General features: G+C 43.2%; 1 protein-coding gene across 20 annotated transcripts in view; it reads left to right on the plus strand.

Moving 5' to 3' along the window:
* RBFOX1 (RNA binding fox-1 homolog 1) overlaps positions 1 to 27,722 on the plus strand; it is a 1,150,020-nt gene that overhangs the window by 349,728 nt on the left and 772,570 nt on the right. For 2 of the 20 annotated variants that reach the window (XM_064672752.1, XM_064672758.1), the window contains exon 1: positions 1,304 to 1,423. The exons of 16 other annotated variants lie outside the window; for them this stretch is intronic. In XM_064672752.1, the coding sequence (XP_064528822.1) occupies positions 1,421 to 1,423 (3 nt within the window). In that variant the 5' untranslated portion in view covers positions 1,304 to 1,420. Of the gene's footprint in view, positions 1 to 1,303; positions 1,424 to 3,266; positions 3,294 to 27,722 lie in introns of those variants that run through there. 2 more of the 20 variants (XM_064672762.1, XM_064672750.1) reach the window with 2 other exon arrangements.

Raw genomic sequence — 27,722 nt, forward strand, 5'->3', positions numbered from 1 at the left:
AGATGAAAGAGTTTATAGGGAGGTTATTAATTTAAAGTTTTTTTTAAGGAATCCCACGCTTATGATTTAGAGCTTGCCTCCTCATTATCACCTGATTGTTACAGGTTTGCATTTCCATCTCCATGCTTGAAACAACTCCCTGCTCCTAAACCACAGGAGGTAGCACATCTGTGTGATGCTCACACTACCCATCTGTGATTGATAGCAGTTTACATGCTGAAGTCAGTCTCAGTGGCATTAATTTATTGTAACTGAAGGCTGAGCAGCACAAAAATGTTTGATCGTTACAGACTCAATACCTAACGTATAGAGAAGGACGAGGCATTGTTCTGACAGGTCTTGATGTTTATTATTTCCCTCAAACTTTCTCGCTAATAGCCGCCGTCAGCCTAATTTAAGAGCAATCCATGCGGTTAGGGATGCTGCGAGATGCTCTGCGCATTAGAAATCTTGTAAGATTTGGTTTCCTTTGGGCAAAGAGGAAGGAGAGGAAGCACAGAGATGGCTGAGGCTCGCCAAGGGCATCGTTTTAATCAGCAGTTTCCCCAGCGCCGCTTTGTGTAGATGCGTGTGTGTGTTTGCCTCCCGCCCCAGCGGTGACAGCCCCTGCGCGCTCCGGCCGGGGGATCTCGCAGCTCTCCGGGCCGAGGGCGCAAAGTTGCCACCGCGCCGCCGGTGACCCGAGGAGGTTCCGCCCCGGCGGAGCGCGCCCGGCCGCGGGCATCCCCCGCATCCCGCGCATCCCCCGCCGCAGGTGCGGGGGGGCCGCTCTCCGCTCCCCGTGGCTTCCCGGGCGCCGCCGCGCGGCCGCCAATCCCAAATCCCGGGCGCGGCCGCGCCCCCACCCGCCGGGGAGCCCCCGCTCCCCCCCGGGGGCCCCGCGCCGCCGTCCCGCCGCATCCCGCATCCCGCCTCCGCCGCCGCTCCCGCTCCGCCGCCTCCCCCGGCGCAGGGGCTCCCCCGCCGCTCTCCGCTCTCCCCCCACCCCCGCCCCAGCCCGCCCCGCCGGGCTTGAAGGTCACCTCCGCCCGCCCGCCGCCGCCGGAGCCACTTTCCGCGCCGGCTGGAGAAGCGGCAGCGCCTCCGCCCCGGGAAGGTCCGTCTGTCCGGCCGGTGCGCGGAGCGGAGCGAGGAGCCGCCCGCTCGCCCGCTCCACTCCCGGCACCGCCGCGGCGGGGCCGCCCCCGGGCTGTCGCCGCTGCCCGCGGAGGTCGCGGGCGGGCCGGGCAGGGGCCCCGCTGCCGGTGCGGGGGGAGCCGGGCGCGGCGGGCGGGGGGCGCGGCATGCGGCGCTGAGCCGGGGCGGCGGCGCTGCCCGCGGCGAGGGAACGGGGCTGCGGGAGCCGCTTCGCCCGGCGGGGCCGCCCGCCCGCCCCCGGACGGGAGACGCGCCGCGACCCTTCGCCTGCGCTCGCCTCTTTATGGTGAGTTTCGGCCGGGGCTGCGCGGGGGCAGCGGGGCCGCTCGGAGCGGGGCAGCCCGGCAGGTGCGCGGTGGCCCCGCTGGCCCCGCTCCGCGGCCGGAAAGTTCCCGGGGCGGGCCGGGAGGAGGGATGCGCGCCCGCGGAGTGCCCGCGCAGGGGGGACTCTCGGGGGGCCGGGGCCGCGGGGCAAGCGGGGCTGGGGCTGGAGCGGCCGGGAGCCGGCGGGCAGGGCAGCGCTGCTGAGCCCCGGGCGCTCCGCGGGGCTCGGGGCCACCGCGCCCGCTCCGCTGTCGCCTGCGAAACGCCGTGCGGAAGGGGCTGCGGGAGAAGGGCGGCACGGGAGGGGGCTCCCGAGCACAGGGAACAACAAGAAACATGGGCAGTCGGGGCTCAGAGGAGTTGCCGGTTGAAAGGGTGCAGATGTTTAACTGCCGGGAAACTACCTGCCTGTAAGTCATCGATGTTTGCTGATTTTATTGGCGATTTATCATAGTGTTTTCTCCTGCACGCTTCTGTCAGGAAAAAAAAAGTATAAATGTTGCCTAAATAGCTGTTCAGTGCAGGTGTAGTGACACTGTGTACGGTTAAGATGTCCAGCAGTTACAGCCAGGACTGCCGCTCCTCAGCAGGGGCAGGGCTGTGCACTGCGAGATGGTTTTACAGAGTGAGAGTGGCACGAGTCGTACGGTTCCAAAATTTGTGATGTGGCTGTTGGACATCGTGCTGCCAACTGAACATGGTGCGCACAGATGGTGAAACGAATGTGGTCTGAAGTTTGACTGGAGTGATTCACATCAGCGAAGTGTGAAAGATCTTGTCCAACGCTGCAGCTTTTGTTTATCTACTCTGAATTTCAAATGTGGCATAGTGTGTTACATTTGGGAGTAGTTTAGTGATGACTGGTTTTTTCACTTTAAATAAGATCCAGTTTATTCAAGCCGAACTGGATCATAAAACACAGCAGATGCTGGTGATGGTGTCCCAAGAATGTCAAGTCCCTTGCTTCACTTCTCTAGACTCGATGATACTTAGGAAAGATACTGCGTGTTTCATTTGTCATTTGGAAGTGTGAAAACAGTTGTACGTGTGGGCTGTAAAAACAGAAGAAAGGTTTTGTCACTCTGGAGTAGAGATTGATGATCGTGGATGTATTACAGTCTAAACCAGAGCTAGTGCTCGTAATCAAATAGTTAAGTTTTAGAGACCAAATAGTCACAGCTGCTTGAGAAAATCTATATGGGGAAGAGCAGTGGGGCTGTGTGAGTTTTCAATATTTATGTCAATAGATTGTTTAGTTTTTAGGAAAGTGGTCGTTATCACATGCTCCAGTTATCAGGGTTATAGTAGTGATACAGAATAGGTATTTTTAATTCATTTTTATTTACTTTTACTTGAATGATTTTGCATCGATGAGTTTCTGTGAAACTATTTCTATGTCGCTTTTCTGATTGTAGCCCAGATCTGCTGACTGTCTTGTGTAGGCTATACAGGCTTGGCTGCCCAAGTCTCATTTACAGTTTATTCTTCTGGTAAATACATTAGACAAAGGATTCAGCGTTTCCTGAAATGAAGTCAGTGTTTCTAATGTCAAGACTATATTTCTTTTTTCTATTAGTCCTTAACTGAGTATCAGTAATAGAGCTGACAAACGTGAGGAATAAAATTCACAGGACGTTGATGATTTTTATAGTTCTTGTAATTGAAGCACTTGGTGCCCTTGACGTGATGAGGATGCTGTGCTGGTTTTCAGGAAAGGGTACCCTTAAATGACAGCAATACTGTCAGGAGCCAAGTGTCGAGGAAGCCAGCGGGATTGTTAATTCCTGGATGCATAATGTGATCCATTCCCAGCACAGGACATGGGCACACAGGTAGGACTGCAAGGTGCAATTGCCAGCACTGAGAATTGTGCCAGTGATGCCTCCACACTCCCTGCACACGATATCCCTGCTGGCTGTGCTGCTGCACGGCAGGGGAATGGGATGTCCTGAGGCCGCCGTGCTGCTGGGGTTTGAGGTGTGTTCTTGCTCCCCGTGCTGAGCCCTGCACAAAGCCCCCTTGAAGTTAAACATGGAATAGCAAGGCCAGAGGGGACTCAGGCACTGCTGCCCTTGTTCTTCCTGCCCCGGGCAGGATCAGCTCCTACCTGTGTCATCTCTGATGGATGTTTGCGTGCTTGTTCTATTCCCCTTCTCCTCTGACTTCTCTCACTGCTTTTGCTGTCTTTTCCATCATTTTTTTTCCTTAGTGATGCTCTTACTTACTATTTATTTTCTAAAGAATCTTATCTCATTCCCTCCAAACTGTCTCTCCCACTCAGTCTCTGTTTCAGTATTTTTTTATTCCTTTGTGGGGGACCTACTGCTTCTCTGCCAGCCCTGCACATATGCTGGCTTTACCAGGTTTTTGCCTAGTTTTTAGGAGGAATTTAATGGAAATATTAACCGTTGTGCAGGCAGGTAAGCTTTGTTTAGGACCAAAGAGCTGTTCAGTATTTGCTTGCACTGGGAGAAGTTGAGATAGCTGGAAATATAGGATAGAAGAGACCAATGGCTTGGTTAAAAAAATTGGCATCACTAATTTATCACATTGTAGCTTTGAAATCTGATTTTTAGATCTAACTTTAAGCCTTATATACTATAAAGATAGGATTCCTAATGCTGGCTACAAAAAGAAATATTATTTATAGTTATGGAAGGCATATGCTTCCATTGAGCATGTTGGTGTCTGAAAGGTGTACTCGTCTAAAAAAGATGGATCTTATGTAATTAAGATTGATGTCTCATACTACAGCTTGAGAGAAATACAGGAGCTGAAAAATATGTTTATTTTCTGCATCTGTCAGCACTCTTTCTATTTAATTCTTGAATCTTGACTCTTTCCCATTTCATGTGGGAGATGGGGATGCTCTTGTCTCATGCTCCTTTGTAAAAGTGGTAGGTGAATAAAACTGAAGAGTCAGAAAACAAGTGAACAGACAGGGCTCAAACAAAATATTAGGTGTCCTGACTCTTTCTGGCCTTGATACAGTGAAATCAGGTACATCTGTGTTGACTCAATTGTGCCCAATTTGAGCTGTAATATTTCCTGAGAGCAGAGAGCTCCTATCTCTGAGCATCTTTCCCCAAGGCGTTATTGAGAAGTCTTTTTTTTTTTCTTTTGTTGCCCTTTGTTTTTCATTTTTTGCTTGGTTGCACTTTTTAATGGGTAGTTTCTTTTAATGAAATAATTGAATTTTTCCATGCTCCTGATTATTTTGTAGTGCAAGTCCTCATTCTGGGAGGTACAGTGCCATCTCTAACACTTCACGTTGTGTATCCTTGTGTATGTTATCAGTAAATAGTGTTTTCATCACCTAGTCTGAATGTATGCTTTTATGATTAAAAACTGTCTTTGAAGCTCTCAGTATTAAAATTTTCCTTCATAACTATTACTTTGCTAAAATTTACTGTGCCAGGAATTACAGCTTACTGCAAATAAGATAATTTCAGCTGTGTCCTTTGAGTTGATGCACTAAAAAATGAATGCAAACTGAAAGGGCATGGAAAACCCCTTCTGGGATGCTGGGATGTAACAGCAGTGCTGGAGCACGTGTAGGATTCTGTAGAGCAGAGAGGCAACAGTGTTTTATTCACAGGATGGGTTACAATTACCTACCAACCAACACCAAATGCCAAATATATGCTTGTCATACTTTGAAATACTATTTTTTGCCAAGTAGGTGGCAACTCTTCTGCTCCAGATTTTGTACTTTGCAGAGATCCTGTGCAGAAGGAAAAATATTTCTAAGTGAAGTTTTTGATGAATATTCTGCAATTCTATTTGTGTTATGAGGTATTAACTATTTGGCTCTTTTCAACTGTTGAGTATTTTGTGAGGTATCTTTCAGAAGTTGGTTGAAGTGTCTCTAACATAGTGCACAAATTTGAAGCTCTATCACAGTTTTCTCACAGCCAGTTAAAAAACCCAGAATATTTTGCAACTTTGGCTGCAGTTCTAAAATCCTGTGTTTCTGAACAGCAAGATGTTGCTGTGGTAATACCCTGAAAGGAACAAGGTGAATGTAAGTTCTGCACTGACATGTGCCTTAGTAGCTGCCTATGCAAATCAGTGCCCTAAAATTAAGATAACTGCCTGGAATGGGAAACGCTGTGTCACAAACTGGGAGTGTTTGTAAATCAGAGACTGACTGCTGTCAGTCAGGGAGATTGGGGAAAAGTGACCAAGCAAACTCATCTCCATTAAAATAATTGTCTCTCCTTCAGCTGGAAAGGTCTGAGGGAATGGGGTTACAAAAGGGTGAGCTGAAAGTCTTGGTTGTGTTAAAAGGCAAACTAAAATGCAAAACTAAATCACTTTAGGACAAACAGCCCAACACTGACTACAGGGAATGTGCAGCTGACTGGGACCAGCATTGCAAACACTAAAAATACACATTTTCTCAGTGTGCAGCACACTTGGCTTAAACCCTCCAGTGCACAACCTCTGACCAGGAGAGCTTGGAGTGGAGAAAGAAGAGGTTACTATCCCCCCCCAAAAATAAAATAATTACAAGGATACAGCATAGAATATGATCCAAGCAATTGTTGTTTAAGCTTCTCAGTGTTAAACCAATGGTAGTGAGAGCTGGAGTTACACAGAAGCACATACACAGAGAATATCTGGAGTTGGGAGGGACCCACAGGGATCACCAACTCCAGCTGTTCAGGGAATGGCCTGTATGGGGAGTTGGTGCCTCTCAGCTTTCTGCTGTGCTTTGTCATTCTTTAATCTTGACTCTGTCGTGCTGGTAGTTGTATTTCAAATTTTCCTTTACTTTTTGGCACTTTTCCACTGGGTTATTTTTAGAATCAAATCAAGTATGAATACATGCTGGCACACTGTTCTTGGGGAGGATGCTCATAGGGTCTTGCTCTCCTGCTTGCCGGTTCCAAAGGTTTTCTAGGGATTTCATTGTCTCCGAGTTCAGTCTCTCTATTAGATGTGAGCAAATATTACATGATCAGAATGATAAGAAGCTAGTCTGAAAATACATACTACTTTTTTTTTTTTTTCCTGAGAACTTTGGGAAACTCCAACTTGATGTAGAAACTTTCAACTCTAAAAGCATTTTATTTCGAAGGTGTGAATGTGTGAACATGTGGGTAGGAAATTTCAGAGAAGGTTTCAATGAGGAAGTGCTGTTATTTCAGATGAAAGTATACTAACAGTTAAAGCAGTTGTAGAGAAGGTGGAAGAACATCTGTATAGAGGCACAAGAAAGTGCAGTTGTGCTTGTGTTAAATGGCAAAGGTTTTGTTGTGTTTAAATCAACACCATCATCACATGACATAAATCAGTAGTGAATTCCTATGTACTGTGCTGGTGGGAAAGCCCAGTGCAGTTGCAGTTGGTTTCCTTGAATTTGGGTCATTCTACTGTCTGTCTTTTGGGTGTTTTAAGGCTTTTTATCTTCCCTGGAGCTTACACATAAGAAACACACGCAGAAAAAGAAGTTCAATATGTAATGCTGTTGTCTTACAAAAACTGATGGTCTGTTGTGGACCTCAGATCCAGAGCCCTGGATTTCAAAATAAAACTTTGTGTAATTGTCTTGTTGTCTTGGAAAAAACCCATATCTTTTCTCTATCTGTTCATTGATTCACCAAAGTTGTCTCTCACAGAAGTGCTTTGGCTGATGAGTCACCATCACTCTTCCTCTGCATGGCCAGTTCCCGAGTTTCTGCTTTTATCTTTTAAATTTGTTTTGTTAAATGTTAAATGGTTTTGTTCTTGGATTTCTGAGTTTTTCATGTGTTGTAGAGGATTGATAATTTATGGTTTGAGGAGGGAGAAATTAAACAATATTGTATGGCACTGATCCAGGAAAAAAGGCTTGCTAATCTCTGTCAGAGCCAATATTGATACCTTTGACCTGGCAAAGATATCACTTTTTTCACAGTTAGCATTTTTTCCTAAATTAAGGATGATGCAATATTTTGGAGATATTTTGTTGAGCAAATTATTTTGAGAGTAAAAAAAGAATCTGTAAACAGCCCTTGTATGAAAATGTAGAATAGAGTCTTAAATGCTGTGTTCAGAGTAATCTTTTATGTTCAAATTCATGTAATTCTGTAACAATTTCCTTGGGATGTAACGTAGTCTGTGTTGTTCTTGACCACAGAGTTTACAGTCCTGCTACTTTTTGGGGAAAGGATATTGAAGCATCCCTTTCAAGTCGTGCTGCCGGGTGGTTCTCTCTGATCAGTGTCTCAGGAAATAATATGAAACACTATCTTTTGTTACAGTGAAACTCTACAGTGAAGCACTAAGATTAAAAAAAAAAAAAAAAAAAATAAAGTGTCACTCCCCTGCAGGCAGTCCACTGTTTATGTGAGTAGTTACTTAAATGTCCTTTCCTCCAACATGGAAGATGAGCTACCTAAAATGTCATCTACCACATGGTGATACCCATTTTGAGTCGGCAACAATATAAATGCTAAGGAAGTCCCAGAGTGCAGTTTGAATTGAGCCACACAGAGCGGCCCAGCAGGAAGATGAATGGATCTAGATATCCTCCTGATCTTTCTGTGATATTAGAGCCTTTTCCCACTACTTAATTTCGGACACTCTCCAAATGGCTCCTTCTCTTCGTGCTGACCTCTTCTCTGTTGCCATCGTGATGGTGTGTTCGTCTGCAGCTGCCTCCACGGGAGGCCGATTGGGTTTGCCCTGGTCATTACAAGTGTTGAACTCTTGCCAAATACCAAAATTGTCCATATTGCATGTTTGACACACTTGCTTTGCTGTGAATTTCCTCAGTGCTTCAAAACAGATGATTTAATTGTTATTGTTTTCCAGTCCCCGATACCAGCCTGTGGGGTTTGGATGTGTGCTTTTCTCTCGTTATTTCTATTTTACAACGTTGCTTTCACTTTCTTTCAGTTCTGCACCTCTGGCTGTAACTGATTGTTAAGGATCTTATGGCACTGTGGGAAGAATCAGCCATAAAGCCCAGCTGAGAGGTGGGGCAGGGTAGGACTTACTTTTCTCCTGGTGCAGGAGCACTCTGGGGGCCAGTGCACAAACAGATCCTTTTGCTGTGTAAAAGCCTTGTGCTAAAATCACATCTTTGACACCAAAGCCATCTTTTACTCCTCCCACTGTAAAATGTCTTCAAATCAGTCAGCTTTGGTGCTGAGCTGATCTTTCATCCTCCCTCTGGGACCTGTCAAATCCAAGGAACCTTCTGATTAATCAGTTCTTGTTGGGACATATTGGCTCAAACGGGCACAATGATGCAGTCAAGTGGTTTGGCCTCTTTACACACTTTGGGCATAGTTTTGTTTTCAGCAATTGCCATTTCACTGTAGCAGGGTGTTGTTAATCAACTTCTGATGATAGCACTTGTTACTTTTAATGTGCTAACCCAGAGGTTTTCCATTGGTTTTGCCATTCCCATTGTTTCGGTGCTCATGGTTGTGTTCCTGCCTCTGAATCGACTCAAACTGCAGTTTCCTTGCAGCCTTTTTAAAAATATGTGTGTTTGTTAGAACCTGAGTGGATTTTAAAAAGGACTCGAGCGTTGCTTGAAATCTCATTACGTACAAACTTGTCTATGTGGAATCCTAAATATTTTATTGTATTCTAAATGCAGAGGGTTTTTTTTTTTTTTTTGCTGTAATGCATCCCAAAGTGTATCACAACTGAGGCTCGGTGCTGGGATATAAAGGGTTCTGCAGGATTGGTGGGGACTCCTGGAGGCAGCTGAAAGGACAGTGGGGTCGTGATACCGTCTCTGAGTACTGGACAAAACCAGTCTTTAAGGAAAGGAAATAATTTGAAACCATTTTAAAACCCAAAAATCAAGGCGATCAAATTTAGGAAGATACAGTAATACAGTAAATATAAATAGGTAAAAACCCACTCTCTCCAAAGTTAATGGTGCAGGTACCAGCACCTTGGCTCCAATCAGCCCTATAACCTGGGCTTGAATTGCAAATTTGTTTTACAGGGGTGACCCCAGAGTTAAAGCTGAGATGGTCCTGGCAGGGTCTGTGTCAGGAGCTGCAGCTCATGTCTGATTGACATGTTTGCCTGACAGGTTCCTGTGGGGGAGTTTGTTGTGGGCTTTTTTTAACTGTTGTGTTTGTGGGGTTTTGTGTTGTTGAATAAAATAACAACAATAGAGCATGAATAATTCTTAATGTCAGTGTTGCTTTATAAACATGTCTTAAAATAGATACAATTTTTATATGACATATCTAATAGTCAATGTAATGCTTCTCTATGTTAAAGCTTTGCAAGCAGGCAAAATAAAGGAAAATTAGGGAGTTTCCTTTGATGTCAGAAGTAACATGGACTTTTCTGCTCTTTCCATAGTTGCAGTTGCAAAGCAGTAGACTAAAACATGAATCCAAATTTCTAATTTATGTATTTCAAGCAGATAGTGAGTTTGACAATTGTAAAAACTGTCTCCCTGCTGGAGCCATTAAATATTTTGTCACTGATTGTACAAGTAGCAAAAAGATTGGACACTAATTTCTAATGTCGAAAAAATATTGATTTATTAAAGTTTTCTGAGGGTGAGAATATATTTCAAGTTGCTAAAGAGTTGATTAGGGTACAAATTAGATTGAATAACGTTTGGAATAGTTTTGCTAAGAACTTCCATGGTACCTGACCTTAATATTCACAAGGAAGGAATAAATGCGAGTGAAGTAGAAATGGACTCTTCCTGCCTACAGATTTCAGACTTCTGGCTGCCAAAATCAAACTTCAGCACCTGTCTGTGCTTTGCTGTGAGAGATTTACACTTTGCCTCTGAAGGGATGCTCTATTAGTTGTGTAAGTGGAGGCATCTTTATTAGTTGAGGTAAATTTTAGGCGGTAAATTGGCTGCTTTATTGCTGTACATGTGTTTAAATCAAGCTCTGCACCTGTCACATTAGTAGATCTCAGTATTGTTGTCTTTTAAGAAGCACATTCTCATGCAATGCATGTTCCACATGGCCACAGCAAATGACTCTTTAGTTATCTTGTACCAACACCTTGTACTGCATTTGCTGCTTACTCTGCTATTTAATAGTTGGGTCTCAAGTTTCGTGTTCTTTGAAGGTCTCCAAATTGAGTCCAAAAGGCTACAGACCTTCTCCCATTGTAAATCACTTCTGGTGTCCTTTAATCTTGTATCATTGGGGCCCCTCTTTCTACCTGCCTTGTTAGTTTTGCCAGTACCCATTGGAGCAGCTCATAGTGGAGCTTGCACCTTTGAGGGTCATTGCACTTCTCTGAATTGCTAAGAGGAAAGCTGGGTTGGATTTTTTGGGGGGTTGGTTAATGCCTCAGGCCTGATATTTGTGCAGTGACTGGAGCAGTAGCCAGTGCTGGGTTGACAGTGATCCCATAGTCAAAGACTGGCTTAGGGATGTGCTTTTCCTCTCACTCTGCTGGAAGGTTGGCTCTTGTCAGCTGTGGAATTTAGGAATCTGGAATCACCTTTTAAAGAGTAGGAAGCTCTTAGGGTATTAACAAATTCCCCTTCCTTTTTTTTTCCTTTTAGAGAATTTTTTCTGCTGATGTTTAATATATAAGGAGTTTAAATAATTTAATAAACTGCCTCAAAGGAGGAAATTGAAAGGGAATTCCAGATGAATGCTAAAGCACAGTGCCAGTGCTGTGTGACACCTCTGAATGGGTGGTCCCTCCTGGCACAGTGCTCCAAGAGTTTGAGTTGCCTCACCTTAGGAGTGTGCCACCTAGGAAAGGTGGACAGAGTGGTGACAGGAGAAGCATGACTGATGTCATGGGATGGCCTGTGTGCTTCTTCTGGGAACAGAACCTGTGACTGGGGTCATGTCAGCTACGGAGTGTGTGAGTAGTTGGGTCCTTGTGAAGTGTTTGTGCCTTCCTTGCTCTTGTGCTGATGCTGTGTGGGCCATAAACACTGTGGCTCTGCTGTTGGGGTTCTCTGTTCCCTGGCAGGCTCCTGGGAAGCTGTCAGTGAGTGCTGGACTCTCCATCCCTGTCTGTGCTTTGTTTTGCTTTAGAGGCTGGTGTGCTGTCCCCTTCCTGTGAGCAGCAGGCACGTGAACCATTGCTGAATGGCCGAGACACACAACTGAGCCAGACAGGCTGGTCCTGCTTCTCCTCCTTCATGTCAGGACTGCATCTTCATCTCCTTTCCTAACAGGCTGGAAGGGTTTCAGTTAAACATTTGCCAGGAAAAGAGCTGTGAATTTTTTCATGTTCAAAAGCTACTGTCACTTCTCCTCGCGTGTCTGGTCCAAGAAATAAAGGTGCTGGTTAGTGCAGTCAGTAAAGTACACAAGTGCACACAGTAAAAATAGACTCAAATAACACATGAGAAAGGTGAATTTGTGGTTTTCATTTATCCTTACCCATCTATGAAATGTGTTTAGCTAATGAGCTGATAAAAGGAATTGACCTTGCAGCTGACAGTTGATTTGGAAATGCAGAAATATCGAGGCAGGTATTTATGATTTGCACTAAGCACAGCTTGGCAACTGTTCATATTTTAATGATATGCATCACTGTTTCTAGTACTGAATTTATGCCTCAGTGTCCAAGTGCAACATATCTGAGTTGCTGACACTATGAACTATGATTTCGAATTCCTTCTATTTTTTTTTGTGTTTAAATTTTCAACCATAACTTTGTGTTATAGCACACACGAGGGAGGAAATGCTAAGGTAGGATTCCTACAGCAATCATTAAATGAATTTATCACACAATTTTCAGATAATAAATTTAGAAGTGCATGAAGATTTACAGAATATTGCATATTCACAAGGATGCCACTTTAGAGCTGCTTTAGGAACTACGTGCATTAACTAGAATTTCTGACTTTGCAGGCTGTAGGTTTCAAAGCTATTCAGTGTTTGGGACTATTCTGTGGTTATCAAAATGCCCTTGTTGATTGTGTTGAATGATAAGAGATAATGGATCTTCTCTGGTGTGTTTAGGTACCATTTTCAATCTGTGGTGTGCTTGGTGATTACTGTGTTATCTTGACGTGTATCCTTTTGCCACGGTACCAATACAAATAAAATCTGTTTTCTTAACTGGATAACCATTACTGTGATATAACATGTGCCAATATGAGCCTGGCCTGAGTGGCAGCTGTACTTACATCTTTAGATAGTAAGTTGGAAGTACTAGTCTTTTGTTGGCAAAGAAATTAAGGAAATAATTATTTGAATGCAAATTGTCTTTCCTATCACTGGTTTTCTTTTATACAAATTAGGCAAAAGTAATTTCCTGTGATACTTTAAAAGTCAAATATGGAAGAGAAGTAGAGTTGTGCAGATTGTTTAGCTGCAGAATGTCACGGACACTTTAACATTTGGAAGTACAGAATATTATTTTAATTTGTCATATTCAGATATGGACAATGTAAATTTGTTTGCAGCCCCATTAGGTAAGAAAAAAATGTTGAGGGCATTAAATCCTAATCTTGAGAGAAATGCATTTACAGAAGCCAGCAGATGTCAGTATGTTCTTGTCATATAGCCCTTTTGTTTCCAAACACTAATTTTCCTTGAATTAAACAATATAGACATAGTAAGTGTTGTAACACTATGTTAATGCAGATCTGCTTAATGAAAATATTTTATTGAAAAGAGGCTTTTTCTCTCTGTTTTCTAGACCTAGGCTGGCATGACATCCCTGTACACACTGGCTTTCACTGTATATAACTTCTCAGAATGTAGTTTAAAATCCCTTGCTAAATGGGGATGCTATGGATAGCAGAACACACCTTAGTTTCTAATTGAGATTTTTGTTTCTCAGTTTAGATTTCCTTCATGTAGTGTGAGGCATTTTGAAAATGCTGGCACCCCTCTCTCTGTTTGTGTAGCCAGTGCGTGTGTTTGAACTCTGCTGTGTCTAATCAAACGTGTCTCTCTAATTCGGAGATTATTTTGTCACTGTTTATACATGGTAATAAAAACCAGAGGAGCTGTTTCTTGTCTTCCTTGTAGTCCAAAAATCAATACCGTTATGACATTGTGGAGGAGCCTTTCCCTTCTCTGAAAGTGCAAACTGATGCCTTAGGGTGTGCAAGGATACAGAATTCCTGGTCTGGGGTCCTCACCACGGTGAGCTGACCTCAGATTTTAAAGCAGTGGCTTAAACACCCTGGCGAGCTGCCAGGTTGCACTTTTGGGCAGATGGTGCTTTCCTGAGGTGGGGATGAACAGCTGGAAGCTGCACCCCTGTGCAGGCAGTCCCAGCCTGGGGACAGGTAGCCCAGCCCGAGTCCCTGCCTGGGGCTGTCCTGTGGGCAGCCCCGGGGATGTCGGGGTTGTTTCCCCTCCCTGGGTTTGTTTCTCTCCCTGAGTGTGTCAGAGCTGTCTCTCTGTGCAGGGATGTTCTGCCCCTTCCAACATCAAACTTACCCTTCAGTGTCAGTCTGATAATTGTGACCACTGCCCACCCCTACCAACCCCTCCACCCCAGGATTTCAGTCTCGTTCACCTGAAGCACTTGGTGCCTCAGCGTGTTTGGTGCTGAAGGAAGCAGCAAGAATCCTGTCTGAAGGCAAAAGGCCCTTTACTTCAGCTTCTGTTGGGGACCTGATGTCCATTTTGGCCTGGTGTGTTTTGGTTTATTTTTGTAAATACTGTAGCTGTCACTTCGGGGTTTGCAGTTACGTTTCCAAGCCCAAATTTATTTTGCGTTTTCTCTTTCTTCAGCTCTCTTTCTAAGCTCTGTCATCTTAAAGTGTTTGTTTTACGTGCAGGATCTATTTGTTGTGACTTATTCATCGCCTTTCCTCATCTTGGACTGTTTGTGTGATTTTCAGATCATGCAAATGAGAATCAAGGAAGGCAAAACAGATGAGAAAGATACCCCTGGAGTACAAAAAAAAATAAAAATACAGCATTACTGAGGTTGCAGTCTGGAAATGAGGCTATTTCATTTTCTAAGAGTGGTTTTATTGCATTTGCCCTTAATGCAGTTTCTAGAGGTGCTGACAAACACCCAAAATCCTGTAAAATATCATGCTTACATTAGTCCTGAGCAACATTTTTCGCATAATACACTAATCTAATTTAATTCAGGGTTTGGCTTTTTTCTCCTGGAGCTGAATGAAAGAAATCAGAACATTGTAGTTGTCTTTTGTCATTTTAGGATAGGGGGGGAAAAAGTAAAATATAGATATATTAGGGCCTGCATGTGCAATGTTTGAAAATGTATTTATCTCACCTTTTTGCTTTTTTATTGTCACTACAAAAAGATATTTTTCCACCACTGAATAAAAAAATAAGAAGCAATATTGTGTATTGTTTTGACATCTTTCCTTCCATGGCAGTGAAAGCACTTTCTGATGGTTGACTTTTATGAGCAGCCTCCTGAGTGTGCCTTTTGAAAACCTGCAAAATATACATGTAATTAATTTCCCTGTGTAGCTGGCAGTGCCATTGCACCTTGGACTCATGAAAATCAAGTTCTCAGCAACAATGTTGTCAAGATAGTGAGGAAATAATACAGTAATAAATCTTGAAAAGCATTTCAATTAGTTACTTCTTAACAATGATCTTACAGCTTTTCAAACTTTACTTATACGTTTGTTTTGGATACAACTTTCATTGGATTAGAATTTACACTTTCCTATGTGAGTGCATTTGTACTTTTTGGAAGACATTCATGAGAAAACTATTCAAAAATGGAAGCACAAAACTCAACCACACTTCCTCTTCCAGATAAGCTCTTAGAATAATAAAGATTGCTCATGTTGAAGTTGCTTTGAATTAGTTTTTCATGTTCTTACACATATTTAAAATTGCTTCAGTTGTCCATTTGTACTTGGATTTGATAAGAAGATGCTGTTCTAGATCACAATAGATACTGGTCTAGATAATTTTAGGTGTTGCACAGACAAATGTTTCAGTTGCCCAACCACTTAAATACATACAGGTGGTGGCTGCAGTTCACAAATGGTCTTAAGCCTTGAAATGTTCAGAAAAATGGCAACTGTTATAATAATTACACTCTCATTCCTCAAAACTTAGTATGTTATATAAATCTAAACTCTAAAATAAACTATGAAACATTTCAAGTCACTGGAAGTGTATACAAGTCTAGATGGATATGGTCAACCACACGACAAAAAATTAATACAGCTTCCCATTTCAAATATGTAATAGATCCAACGGCATCAACTTCATTAATTTTTGACTTTGTAGCTTCACAAAAGTCTATGAAACTCTTCAGAAGGAGATTTGTTGTGGTATTTTCTTGGAACAAAACAAGAGGTGCAGCTAACATAAGCCCTCAGACACATTTAAACTTGTTCTTTCGCAATTTGTTTCAGATCTTTTCCCACAGTCTTGAAAACATTTCTAGAAATGGATTGTTCAGCAGACTGTTTATTGAAACAAAAAGAGAGGTAGGGTTTATGAGTGTTGTCAGATCTGTGTATGCTGGAATATGAGTTTTCCTGTATGGACAGTGTGACAAACTCCCTCAAAAGCAGAGTCTCTGACTGTTCATGAGGGGACTTAATGGGCAGAAAAACACTGCACAGAAATGCAGTGCCATGAGTGGCAGGTGCTTTGATGAAAATGGACAAGTAACTTATTGAGGAACAGTCATCTAATATGGGAATTGGGGACAGACTGAACTAAAGCAAACCAAGAATGCATCTCTATATATAATTTCTCTTCCTGAAAGAGATGAAAAATGTGATCCTCCTGCTGGGAGCAGAGTGAGGTATTGCCAGGGCGATGTGCCACACGACTGATAACTCCCCGGGGAACATCCACACGAGCCATACGTGTGGTTCCTGGCAGAGCAGCCCTGCTGCAGCTTCTGCACAAGCGGGTGCTGAACGTGTGGATTATAAAAACCACGATCTATTTTCTCTGTGTAAGACGGTTCGGGAAGCAGCCTCGGGGGCAGCGCATCCATCGCAGCTCCTCTGCGCCCTTCCCCTGCTCCACCACGGGAATCCCTGCCCGGCACTGCAGCCCCTCCAGCCCCCGCCGGGGCTCCCAGGGATGCGGCTCCCAGGGATGCGGCTCCCACGTTTTTCCCTGGCGGCCGGGAGGGGTTTTGCCTCTCCTGCCCCTGCCCCTCGTTAATGACCCTCCGTGCCCGGCTGGGGCAGCCGCGGTTCCCGTCCCAGAGCCCTTTCTGGAGAGAAGGGTTGGAGCGATCCCGTGCTCGGGAATTACCTCCCCTGGTTGCCAAAAGCTGTGGAGCAGATGGATCTGTGGTTCAGGTAATCGTGAGCTGTGTCCAAGTGCCAAAGGGTTTGGGAAGGAACTTGGTTACAGGTTGGGCAGTGCCGGGGCTGTTGGCTGCAATTTGTTGAAGTTTCTGCCAGTAGTTGAAGTTTCCTAGGGAAGTTTCATAAGCACACTATCGTGATTTAAAAATTGAAGCTCGAGAGGATCACTCCAACTCAAGTAATATAATGTATTGAGAAGCTTTTGATTTGATGTTATAATTATTCACTTGAATGTGAATCCACAGTTTGACTCCGAGTCCTGCTCCCGTTTCTAACCCTTCATGGTTCTGTCCAGTCACATCTGGACACAGAGATTGCAACAGATGTTGAAAATGTTTGATTTTGGTTCTAAATTAAGGGCAGACTTTCTTTGAGGGTGCCCTGCCAGCAAACAATGTAGTATAGGAGAAAATGATTCCCCCCCCTCCACTGGTCACTGCTGTGCTGTGTCAGGCTGAAGGATCTCAGCTCTGCCACACTTTCCTGTGTTCTTCAGGATGACTGGTTTTGAGTGAAGCAGGAAAACATTGTTTGCTGACTGGTGTACTCCATCCTGGGCACAGACCTGAGGTGAGTTCAGTCCAGCTGCAAACAAGCTGCTGTTTTTAATGTGAGATTTCGGTAGTTAAACACCTGCAGGGATGTCTGTAAGCAGCTGCTGATTTAAGAAAAAAAAAAAGCAGCACGTGACACTTTTAGTTTTCTCCCACTCAAGGTTTTGTAGTGGGAAACAAAGAACAGTTTCTCCCTTAGCTGTTGGCAAATCCTGATTTTACAAGGTTGAGGCAGCATCATGAAGTGTTTTTAACTTTGTGTGGTAGGCTCTTCACTGTCTTCAGTAAATTGCTCTTACTTGTTGAATTAATTTTTGATGCTCAAGCCTCATTTAAGAAAAGAAGGGAGGAGGAAGGCAGTTTTCAATTCCCAGAGAAGAAAAATATTGTTTGAAGGCTAATGCATATAAGAAGTCTGTGCCCATGGAGGGGTTCTCTTTAAGAGGAAAACAGGTTCAAGGTTGGGCCTGTGGAACCCTGATGGAATGGTGCTGAAAAGGCAGAGATCTTCAGTAGCAAGCTGAAGACAAGTCTTCTGGAGTTGGGCCTGTGAACTTGGTGTTTATTCACTCAACAAGCCTATTGCATTCAAGCCCGGTACTCCTTGGAGGTTTCACACAGTGGTACCCTGTGCAAAGGCCTGGCTCTCTCTGCTCCAGCAGTTTGGAAGTTGGTTGGTTCCATAACAGAATATCTGCCAAGGCTGCAGGAGCTGCTCAGCTGCCCAAATGTAAAGCACCATCCTGAGACAGGCTTATTTTGCCCAATTTGATGGGCATACTGGTATGGTGGAAGTATATTAAAAAATACAGAGGTATTTTTAGCTGCTCTTGGTATTAGAATGACTTACCCTTATAAGGTGAAAGGAGGGTGAGAGCAAAGGCTTTTGAATATTTTAGTAATATAATTTTGATCTGTTGGATGGAAGTTAGGCTCTCTTATTCAGAATATGTCTCATCAGGGCTGTGACTGAACTAGAAATCACAGTGTATGTAAGGAGACTATAAAAACTGATAGGAACTTGCTAAATTAAAACAAGTTAACTGTGAAGTTCTATGGACCTTGTTACTGCAGTAGGGGACTGTATGGCCTCCCTGAAGGGAAAGGCACAAAAATGATCTTACTCTTTTGTTTCATCTGTAGATGGGATTTACCTGTTTTTAGAAATTACTGGGCAAGGCTGGAGAAAGTGGTTTGGTTGTTACTGGTTTTTTTCTGTCAGCCCCTTCTGTGCAGGTTCAAAAAGTTCTGCATAGCTGTCTGGGGACACAGTTAAGGCAGCGAGCACAGCACTGCAGTGGAATTTACTGGGGGGAGCGTGGTCTCACTCCTGGCAAGAGGGGTGAACCCAGATCCATTATGACCAGAAGTCAGCAAACTGACCTAGAACAGGGCTGTGTGCTAGTGGAGAGCAGGGCTTTGCACTGCTGAGCAGGGAGGCTGCTGAACTGGGAACCAGCCAGAGCGTCCTCAGGGTCTGGCAGCAGTGACAGTCTGGTTTGCACAGGGCTCAGGATGCTCAGATTTGCATTTAATGGCTGCAGACAGCAGTGTGAGCACCCCAGGAGATGAGCTGGATATTCAAAAGGCCTGTTTCTTCCCTTTTAGAGTAACCTCTAGCATCTGAAACAAGATTGGATATGTTCTTTGTGGTTATGGACCAAAAAAATAGCCATAAGTCTGTAAAGGGAACAGTTAAAGAAAAAAAAAGCTTATTTATTTATTTTTATTTACTTGCATATTTATTTACTGAGATATGCACTTTGTACATTGAGATGGAAATAATATGAGATTTTGTAATAAGCTTTTTGGATTTTGGGCTTCTGAAATAGGTTTTTACTGTGCTGTGCAAATTATATTCATACAAACTGAATATAACCCTCAATTTGAATCATTAGTTTTCTTGCCTGGGAAATTGATACCCATTTAATACTCCTTTCATGGTGACTTTCAGCTGCAGCTGTGAAGGGGTTAGCAGCAATTTGTTTCACCTGTCTGTAGCTGAAGTTTCCTTGGAAAGTTTCATTAACACGCTATCCTGATTTAAAAATAGAAACTCCAGAGAATTACTCCAACTCAAGTAATACAATGCATCAAGAAGCTTTTCATTTTATAATTATTCCAAAGCACTTCAACCCAGACAATTTTTCCATTATGGGGAGAGTTCTACACGATTTTGTATCCAAAACTGTATTTCTCAGGAATTCTATGCCTAGAATTGTAGATTGCTTGCAGTGCTGCCATTGTCCTTGTTTCTTCTCTGTTGTGGATTTAAACCCCAGCGTTTAGTAAACTCTCAAATTGAGTTTTTTTGCTCTTGTGTGTGCAGGAATGAAGAGCAGAGTGAAGCAGCTGGAATATCTGCAGTGCTCTGCATGACATGGGGGGATTTCTCACTCCCAGTGGATACTGATGGGGTGCTTTTCTAGCCACAGCTCTGTAGAATTCTAGTCAGGAAAAGTTAATTTCTCTCATTTTTCCTTCCTTCCCACCCCCAGAAGAAGAAACGTATATTCTTGGTGGTGTGTTGTCAGCTGGACAGCTGTCTGTGCAAACAGGAGCAGAAATAGTTCCTCAGTGTTTAGCTATTGAGTGTTTATAGTAACTCTACCTAAATATTTGTTAATCTTTAAATACTAAATAAATAAATAAGCATTTCCTTACTGCTGTGTTAATGTGGTGAAACATTCCAGTTTCTTTGGAAACTGGATTCCAAAGAATTCTCAGTCAGCTGGTTAACTGAATGGAAACTCAGCCTTGAAAATAGAATTTGCCTGCTGGTTTGCCATTTACAAAAGTGTCTACTATTTATTTTGGGTGGCAAATTATTATTTTTTCTGGATATGTTTTTTTGCTTGGTTGTTTTGTTTTCATCTCGGGGAGAGGGGGAGTTGTGTGTGTGTTTTCATGCAGCATAAATTGAAATGAATCAGAGAATGGTGTAGGTGGGAAGGGACCTTTGGAGGTCGTCTGGGTCCAATCCAAAAGCCTCACAGTGGAAAAGTGTTTCCTGATGTTCAGAGGGAGCCTCCTGTGTGTCAGTCTGTGCACGTTGCCTGTGGTCCTGTCACTGGCACCACTGCACAGTTCTAGCTCACTTGTCCTTTTACACTGCCTTCAGGTGTTTGTATACACTGATGAGGCTCCCCCTGATCCTTCTGTTCTCCAGGCTCAGCACTCCCAGCTCTCCCAGCCTTTCCTCATATGGGAGATGCTCCAGGTACCTTCATTGTTTTCGTAGCCCTTTGCTGGGCTCTCCAGCAGTGCCGGGTCTCTCTTGTACTGGGGATGTCACAGCTGGACACAGCAGCCCAGGTGTGGCCTCACCTGTGCTGAGGAGGGGAGAAGGACCTTCCCTGAGCCTGCTGGCAGCACTCCAGGATGCTCTGATCCTTCTGTGCAGTCAGGGCACTGCTGGCTGTTCAACCTGGTGGTCCCCAGCACCCCAGGGCCTTTTCAGCAGAGCTGCTTTCCACCCCTTTGGCTCCCTGCATTTATTGCTGTGTGGGGTTGTTCCTCCCAGGTGTGGGATTTTGCACTTCTGTCAGCCCATTCCACCAGCCTGCCAGGGTCCCTCGGGGTGGCAGTGCAACCCTCTGGTGTATCAGCCAGTTCTCCCAGTTTTGTGTCATCAACAGGATTGCTGAGGTCACCCTGTGCCCCATCATGACCCCTCCAATGAGGGCGTTAACAAGGACTGGACCCAGTATTGACTCCTCTTGCTGTCAGTTCAGGTACAGCTTTATGCACAGCTCATTGGTGCTCTAAAACCCACAGATACCCCAGAACTTATCCCCTTGATTTTTCACCTCCTTCCTTCAGCCTCCTCCTGACTGCAGGCGTGAGGAAGGGAGCACAGCAGCCTCCTGTTCCTCCTTTCTGGCATCCTTGTAAAGCACGAAGGTGGACAGGTGCAACAAACCCATTACCCGAAAAGTCACAGAGATTTTTCATGAAACAGCAGTCTTTTCCTATTACCTTATTGTCCAGATGGCTAAGTATATGGTAGAACAGAATTAATAGATGTTGGGGAAATCCACCTCCATGTGGAACAGAGTAACTCTGGCAACCAGTCAAAAAGCCCTCAGAAAGGTTGTGGCTGAAGGACACCACTGTTGGGAACACAGATGAAGATATATTCCTGAACTCAAGGAGGAAACACAGAGAATGCATTATTGCATGGAATGATTAGATGACTGACTAATGAGCCTTGAGGGGCAAGGAAATTGGCTACAAAAGCAATTAAATAAGCACCTGACATTCCAGTGTTCTTTGTATAAACACTGAACTCTTACCGTGTTCAGTTGGCAAAGCAAAACAAGTGGTATTTAAGCATACAAGGAAAACAGCTACAGGAAAAAAAAAAAATCTGTGTTAAACAGATTGTTCTTCTGAAAGTGTGTTAGTAAATGCTTTTCTTTGTCAGAAGGTGTGATAACACATTGCAATACTGGCACTATAAGTCACTGTCCACAGTTCTCATCAGCTATTTTGGATATTCAAACCAATATGACACCACATGAAACCCCACATTTTTGTTTAATCTGTCTATTGTTAGATATTTTGAGGTTTTAATGGCATTTTTTTTCCTCTAGGGACAAAACTTGCTCATAAGAGCCCAGATTTGAGTGACAGAAGGGTCATTTTGCATAAAATGTGATGAACCAACATACAACACAGGTTCCTGTGGCATAACATGACATCTATTAAATGCACTTAGGCAGGTGTTGGTCAGCTTGGAGTGCACTCAGCCTACCCATGAACCTAAGAGAGGGGAAGCTGACAACAAAACCAGTTAAATGAACACTTGTTATTTTGCCAGACTGGGTTCCTGGTGTCTTTCCTGACCTAAGGGTTGTGCCTTGCTCAGTAACAGGTACCTGTACAGTGGGAAAGGCCTCTGGGCAGGATGGAACAAAAGGTTTCCCTTCTGGCCTGGATGGTTCCATGATATTGTGCCAATTCTCATAACACAGCTCCAGTATACAGAGATCTGGACCTTGTGTGTCGAGGGGAGGGATTTTCAGAGCTTCTACACAGACAGAGGGGAATTTACCTCCAGGAGGGAACTTGCCATGATAGTTTGCCCAAGTTTCTCTTTTTGAGTGTGCTTTCAAATGACTTGGTCAAGTATTTCATTTGTAGTCACACCCAGAGGAAGTAACAACCTTGGGATTCTGTTGTTAGTTTTAGGGAAGCCTGCAAGGTCAGGAAGAGATTTGAAAGGCAGTCCTAGTGAACCAAAGTTGAAGTTTTCATACTATTTTAAGAGCAAAAGATCTCCTGGTAATATTACTAGGGGTGATCTTCAGCCATGTGCTCAGTAAGTCTCAAGCAACCTTTTTTTGTATAGAGGTGCTGAAAGTGTCACTAATTTTGTTTTTCCCTATAAATGTGTGCAGCTAAAGGAGGTTTGTGTAAGAAGGTGGGAATTTGCAAGTGTCTATTGGAGCTGTAACTGGGTGTGACAAGGAGCTGTGCTGGGTGATTGAAGCAAGTGGTTTATGTCCTACGTAACCAGCTGGAAGCAGAGAAATCAGGTGAGGCGTTTTTTTCTGGAAGAGGAATTAAAATCACTTCTTAAGTGTTGAATAGTGTCAAATTTGCGATCAGAAAATCATGGTTGGTCTATTAAGGCGGTGTAAAATTAATCATGTATTTGTTTCTTAATTACCTCATTAAATTCAGATTCGAACATCCTTCTGTACATGGAGTTCACAGTATGTACTGCTGACCCCCCTAAAATGTTGTGTATGTCCTGGTTTCTTAACAGGATAAGAATTCTGGATTTCTGAGCTGGAAGATCTTTATTATGAAGTGACGTGTCAGGCTTTAGAGACAGAGGTGGAATTGGTACATCTGAAATGAATTAATAATAAATAAGGACTGATGCCAGCTTTGCTTCATGAGTTGGCCTTACTGTTTAGCCTCAAGCAGAAGCAAGAAACACACAAAAAAAGAAAGGTTGTTAAGGTAGAAAGTTAAATATTTAATGCCAGGGTCTGTGCTGTATATTCTTCTTTTGTGTACTCATGGAAATGTGTTTTGGAACTGGAGGCAGGTATTATTTATAATACAGTAGTGGCAGAAGGGGCATAGTTGATTGAGGCATCAAAGTGCTCGCCTTCTAGAATCTATGAGAGAAAACTCCTGGAATAGCCTTGAAATTTTCACTATCTTCCCTTTTTTTTGGGGTATTCTGGCTCTCATGCTGGTTTTCATTGGGGATTTGCCTGTAACAACTCCTCCCTTCTTTCCCCTTCCTAAGGAGGTGGATAACCAGGGAGCAGGAAGAGATGGTTGTTTGCCCAGTAGCACTTGTGTCCTTGAAGCCCTCTGGAATGTATCCCATCAGTGACAACACACCTGATGGAACACACATCCCGTGTGCTGCCTTCTGACATAAAAATAGCTTTTGTCAGCCTGCTGGGTACTGAAATGGCACTGGCATCTCTGTTCTCTGGGCAAACCAGGAACTGGATGTTACACAAAGGAAGGAGCTGGGAAGGGAATGGATCTTTGGGTGAAAACATCAGAAATTGTTAGGGAAATTTAAACTTAAGTATTTTCTTCTCTCACCCTGGAGGTGTATTTAGAACATTGTGGTGTGATTGAGATCTTGATGTTCTGATTTGTTGGCAATGAGAAAATTACTTTCTCCCTGTTATGTGATCTAAAACATGCTCTCAACACTACTAATTCATGATTCTCTTCAAAGTGGCCAGTGAATTGAGCTTCTTCAAAACCTTAAACATCCAGCAGTTACAAAAATAGTTAAAAAACCCTGCCTACCTGTTTGCAGCTGCACATATGTCCTGCACCCATCATCATCCAGGCTGTGTGTGGAAGGGTAGGTGTTGTTTCAAGGCTTTTGATATTCAGCTGAAACAAGGATTAAGTACGGATTCCGATGTTTTGTTCTTTAAGGGAGAAAAAAACAAGGAAGTCACTGTAAAACTTAGGAAAGTTCTCATTGCAAGATTTATTTTTAAATAAGTTTTGATGTTTGCATCTGTGCCAGGCTGGAGGAAGAGCTTGTCTGGTTTGCATGGACTGGGCATTCTAACCTGTGTCACAGGAAGCTGCTTTACTGGGCACGCTGTCTCAGATAAATGCAATACTTATCTCTTTTACAGGTCTATGAAAAATTTAGTGCTAGGTTTTTCTTGTAAAACCTTTCATATGGAAAAGCTGTTTTCAGTGAATCAAAGGAGCAGGGGTGTCCTGATCACAGCTTTGGAGTCAAGTCAGAGACCTACAGTGAATTCTGGTGTTTTAAATGAGAGGCAGTTATAAATACACGTGCACATACATAGATCTGTTCACACTTTTCTTCCCTTCTTACTCAGAGCTTGGAAAAAAAATTGTGTTTGGGAACTGAGTGCTACCAAATGCAATTGAATAACCAGTTCTCCAAAAAATGACTCGAGTAAGAAGAAAAATGTAGCCCCAGAGTTTGGAAAGAGAACTACTATGGGAAGTTATAACTGATGCAGTACTTGCTTTCTGGGGCTGAACTGGCAACTCCAGTGCTTGTGGTGCTGCTGGTAGGCTTGGCAAGCAGATACCATGTAAAGCTCAAAAAAACCTTGTGTCATTTCACTGAGCTTTTTGGAACACTGGCACCAGTGAGAAGAGCTGGTTTTAGTTTGTTGCTGCTTGAGATAGAACTGATCAGCAGTGTTAGGCAGGCACGCAGGCAAGAGGGGTAAAAGGAAGAAATATCGAGCTTGGGGTTTGTAAATGAATTTAATTATTTTCCTAATTGCTGAACGGTTAAGATTTTGAAGAAACTCGGTTCAATGACCACTCTGAAGAGAATCATAAAGTAGCAGTGTTGAGAGCATGTCTTAGATCACATACACAGAGAAAATAATTTGGTTGTCTTTAAGGATATAAGATCTCTTTAGAAAAATGTGTAAGAAATATGCTGCAACTTCAGTTCTCCTCCCTGTTGGCTTAACCTGGTGCATAAAGCATTAAAAACTGGAGGTATTGCTGATGTTAAGCCTGATGAGAACAGGTGGTGAGGTAGTTGGGCTCAGCTGTTCCTCATGTAACCTCCTTTATATCTTCTTTGGGTGCAATCACAAAGTCCTGGGTGAGGGTGTGGGCTGATCCTTTCATGTCTGCACTACAGGAATAGGAGCAGAGCATTGTCCCTGTATTTTTATAGCCTTAGCAGTGTTTTCTGCATAAAAGTAGAGAGGGTCAGTGTGAACACTGGATTTCTGAAGTGTTTTGTTTCCTCTGAAGTGTGGACAGGGCAGGAGGAAGGTGGGACCAAACCCTCTCCTTTCTGTAACACCGGTGGGAGCAGAAAGTGGAAGAAGATTGACCTTGAGGTGTTCTGCCTCAGCTGGTACAAGAGTGCCCATAATTTGCCAGGTCCTGGTGAAGCTCCATTATATAACAGCCTCTGGAGAGCCAGCTGGGCATCCTGTAGGCAGAGATGTTATTCTGGAGTTAGTTTTCTGGTGTCAGTGCTGCTGCACATCTCCAAGAACAGCAGCGAGGCACAAACATGCTTTTACACGTGGAGGTTTTGATTTTCTTCAGTGCTGTGTTTAGGAAATAATGGCTAATTCCTGCAGTGACTTTCAAGGTGGATAAGAAATTCAGGAGCCTGGTTTAAGGTGGAAGGGGCTGCTGAAGTGCTTCACTGGACTGGAACTCAGCTGGATTCCCCAGGCTGGAGCAGTGAACGTCAGTGAGAGCTGAGTGAGTATGAGCATGAATTTCTACCCATTTCATCTGTGCTGCTGTGCCAGAGTTCAGGAAGGTGGGGCAGCGTAACCACAGGACTCGAGTTCTCAGGGCATAAGTGCCTTTGCATTTTGGTGGTTGTTTATTTCAAGAAAAAACTCGAGATAAGATTCCTGGCAGATTATGAGCGTGGTGCTGGAGAGTTTGCAGATCTTTGTGCGCTGTTTTTAAAATAAAACAAAATGTGCATCAAGGATCTTCTTATAATTTGGGTACAGGTCAAGTGCAGCTGGGATATTTTATCAGTTTGTATTTTCGTGCTTTTGCATAAAGTTGATGTGTGATTTGATGTTGTAAAGCTTTCCATGGTTTTTGTGATTCCTGCTCCTCTCCCACAAGCCCAGTTACAGTGGATTGTACTGGGAAGTAAATGAGGTTACAAAATAATGGTGTTACTGGGTGTGTTCTGATGCTGTTTGTGCTGTGGTTTAAGTACTTAACTTATTTACAAGTGGAGTGTTGTATATTAACATGTGTGACAAATTGCTTTGTGTAGAAAAGATTACATTCCAGACCAATAGCCTAACAAATAGTAGAGAAATCACAAGTAATGTGTGCTAATGTTTAAATGCTAATAATGTACTTTGAAAGGCCCAGAGGAAGCCTATGTAATTAGAAAATTGGAAAATATGCACTTAAATCTCTTCTATCCAATTTTCCTGTTACACTTGCTTTTAGTACTCCTGTGAAGGGCTATATCTTATAAGTGATCAGGAGATGTGTCTGAAGGACTATTTTTGCTTTAAATGAAATATATATTTACTATGTAGAGGTCACATTACTAAAATTACAAGTAATTGATCACAAAACCTGATAATTTTCTTTAGAATAAAATATTTGTGTCCTGCAACTGCAGAAGTGGAAAGGAAGCAGTTTCAAGTATTTTAAGGGAAATCAGTTTTGAGCTGAGATAAACCTGTGAACTGGTAGGGGCACAGGACCTCATGATTCTTAGTCAAGTCAATTCAGAATCAAGCAGTGTTTTTTAATTTGTGTTTTGTTTTTTTTCTTGCTCACATTTGCTTTGAAGTACTTTCTGTAGCTAATGCATATTGAAATTAAAAGGTATCAGCACCATATGGTAAGTGCAGTTGACATAAGGATTGTTTTTCACTGCTTGGAGGGCGTTTACCTGTAATTTTAGAGTTGAAGAGAGTGCCTTGAGATACAGAATAATTTGATGGGTAGAATAAAAAAGACTCTTATGCAGTGGGTATAAAATTATAATGATTTCCCCTTGTGTTTACTGATGAAGGGCAATTTACTTCTTGGGGGTGGTTGATTCTTTGAAATTCTGGTATAAATGGTTTTGTGTTATACATATTGCCCACAGTATTTATTGCCTTATTAGCAAATTCTGGGTGCTGGAGCTCCACAAAACAGAAGTTTAGCTGGCAGATTCACTCTGAACAATAGACATTGAAAGGAGGCAATATTTGCTTTTAAAGCCTGTAAAATAACTGGGGCATAATGTGTTCTGCTTTTATTTTATATTTTTTCCCCTTCAAACCTTTGGTTGGAGTCTTGCTGACTACAGATCCAGGACTCTTTTTAAAGGAGCTAAGGCTTCATAACTCTGATTTCTGTGCTACAGCTTGTAGCATCCACAGTCACGTGCTCAGTTAAAACTTCAATTTAAATAACCCATTTATTTCTTTTTCAAGAAAGTCTCGAATTTATTTTAATTATAAGATTGCCATGGGTGGAACTTCTCTTCATTTTCTCCCTGCTGCCCCTACAGTTAG

The sequence above is a fragment of the Pseudopipra pipra genome, chromosome 16, assembly GCF_036250125.1.
Source record: "Pseudopipra pipra isolate bDixPip1 chromosome 16, bDixPip1.hap1, whole genome shotgun sequence".
Taxonomy (NCBI): domain Eukaryota; kingdom Metazoa; phylum Chordata; class Aves; order Passeriformes; family Pipridae; genus Pseudopipra; species Pseudopipra pipra.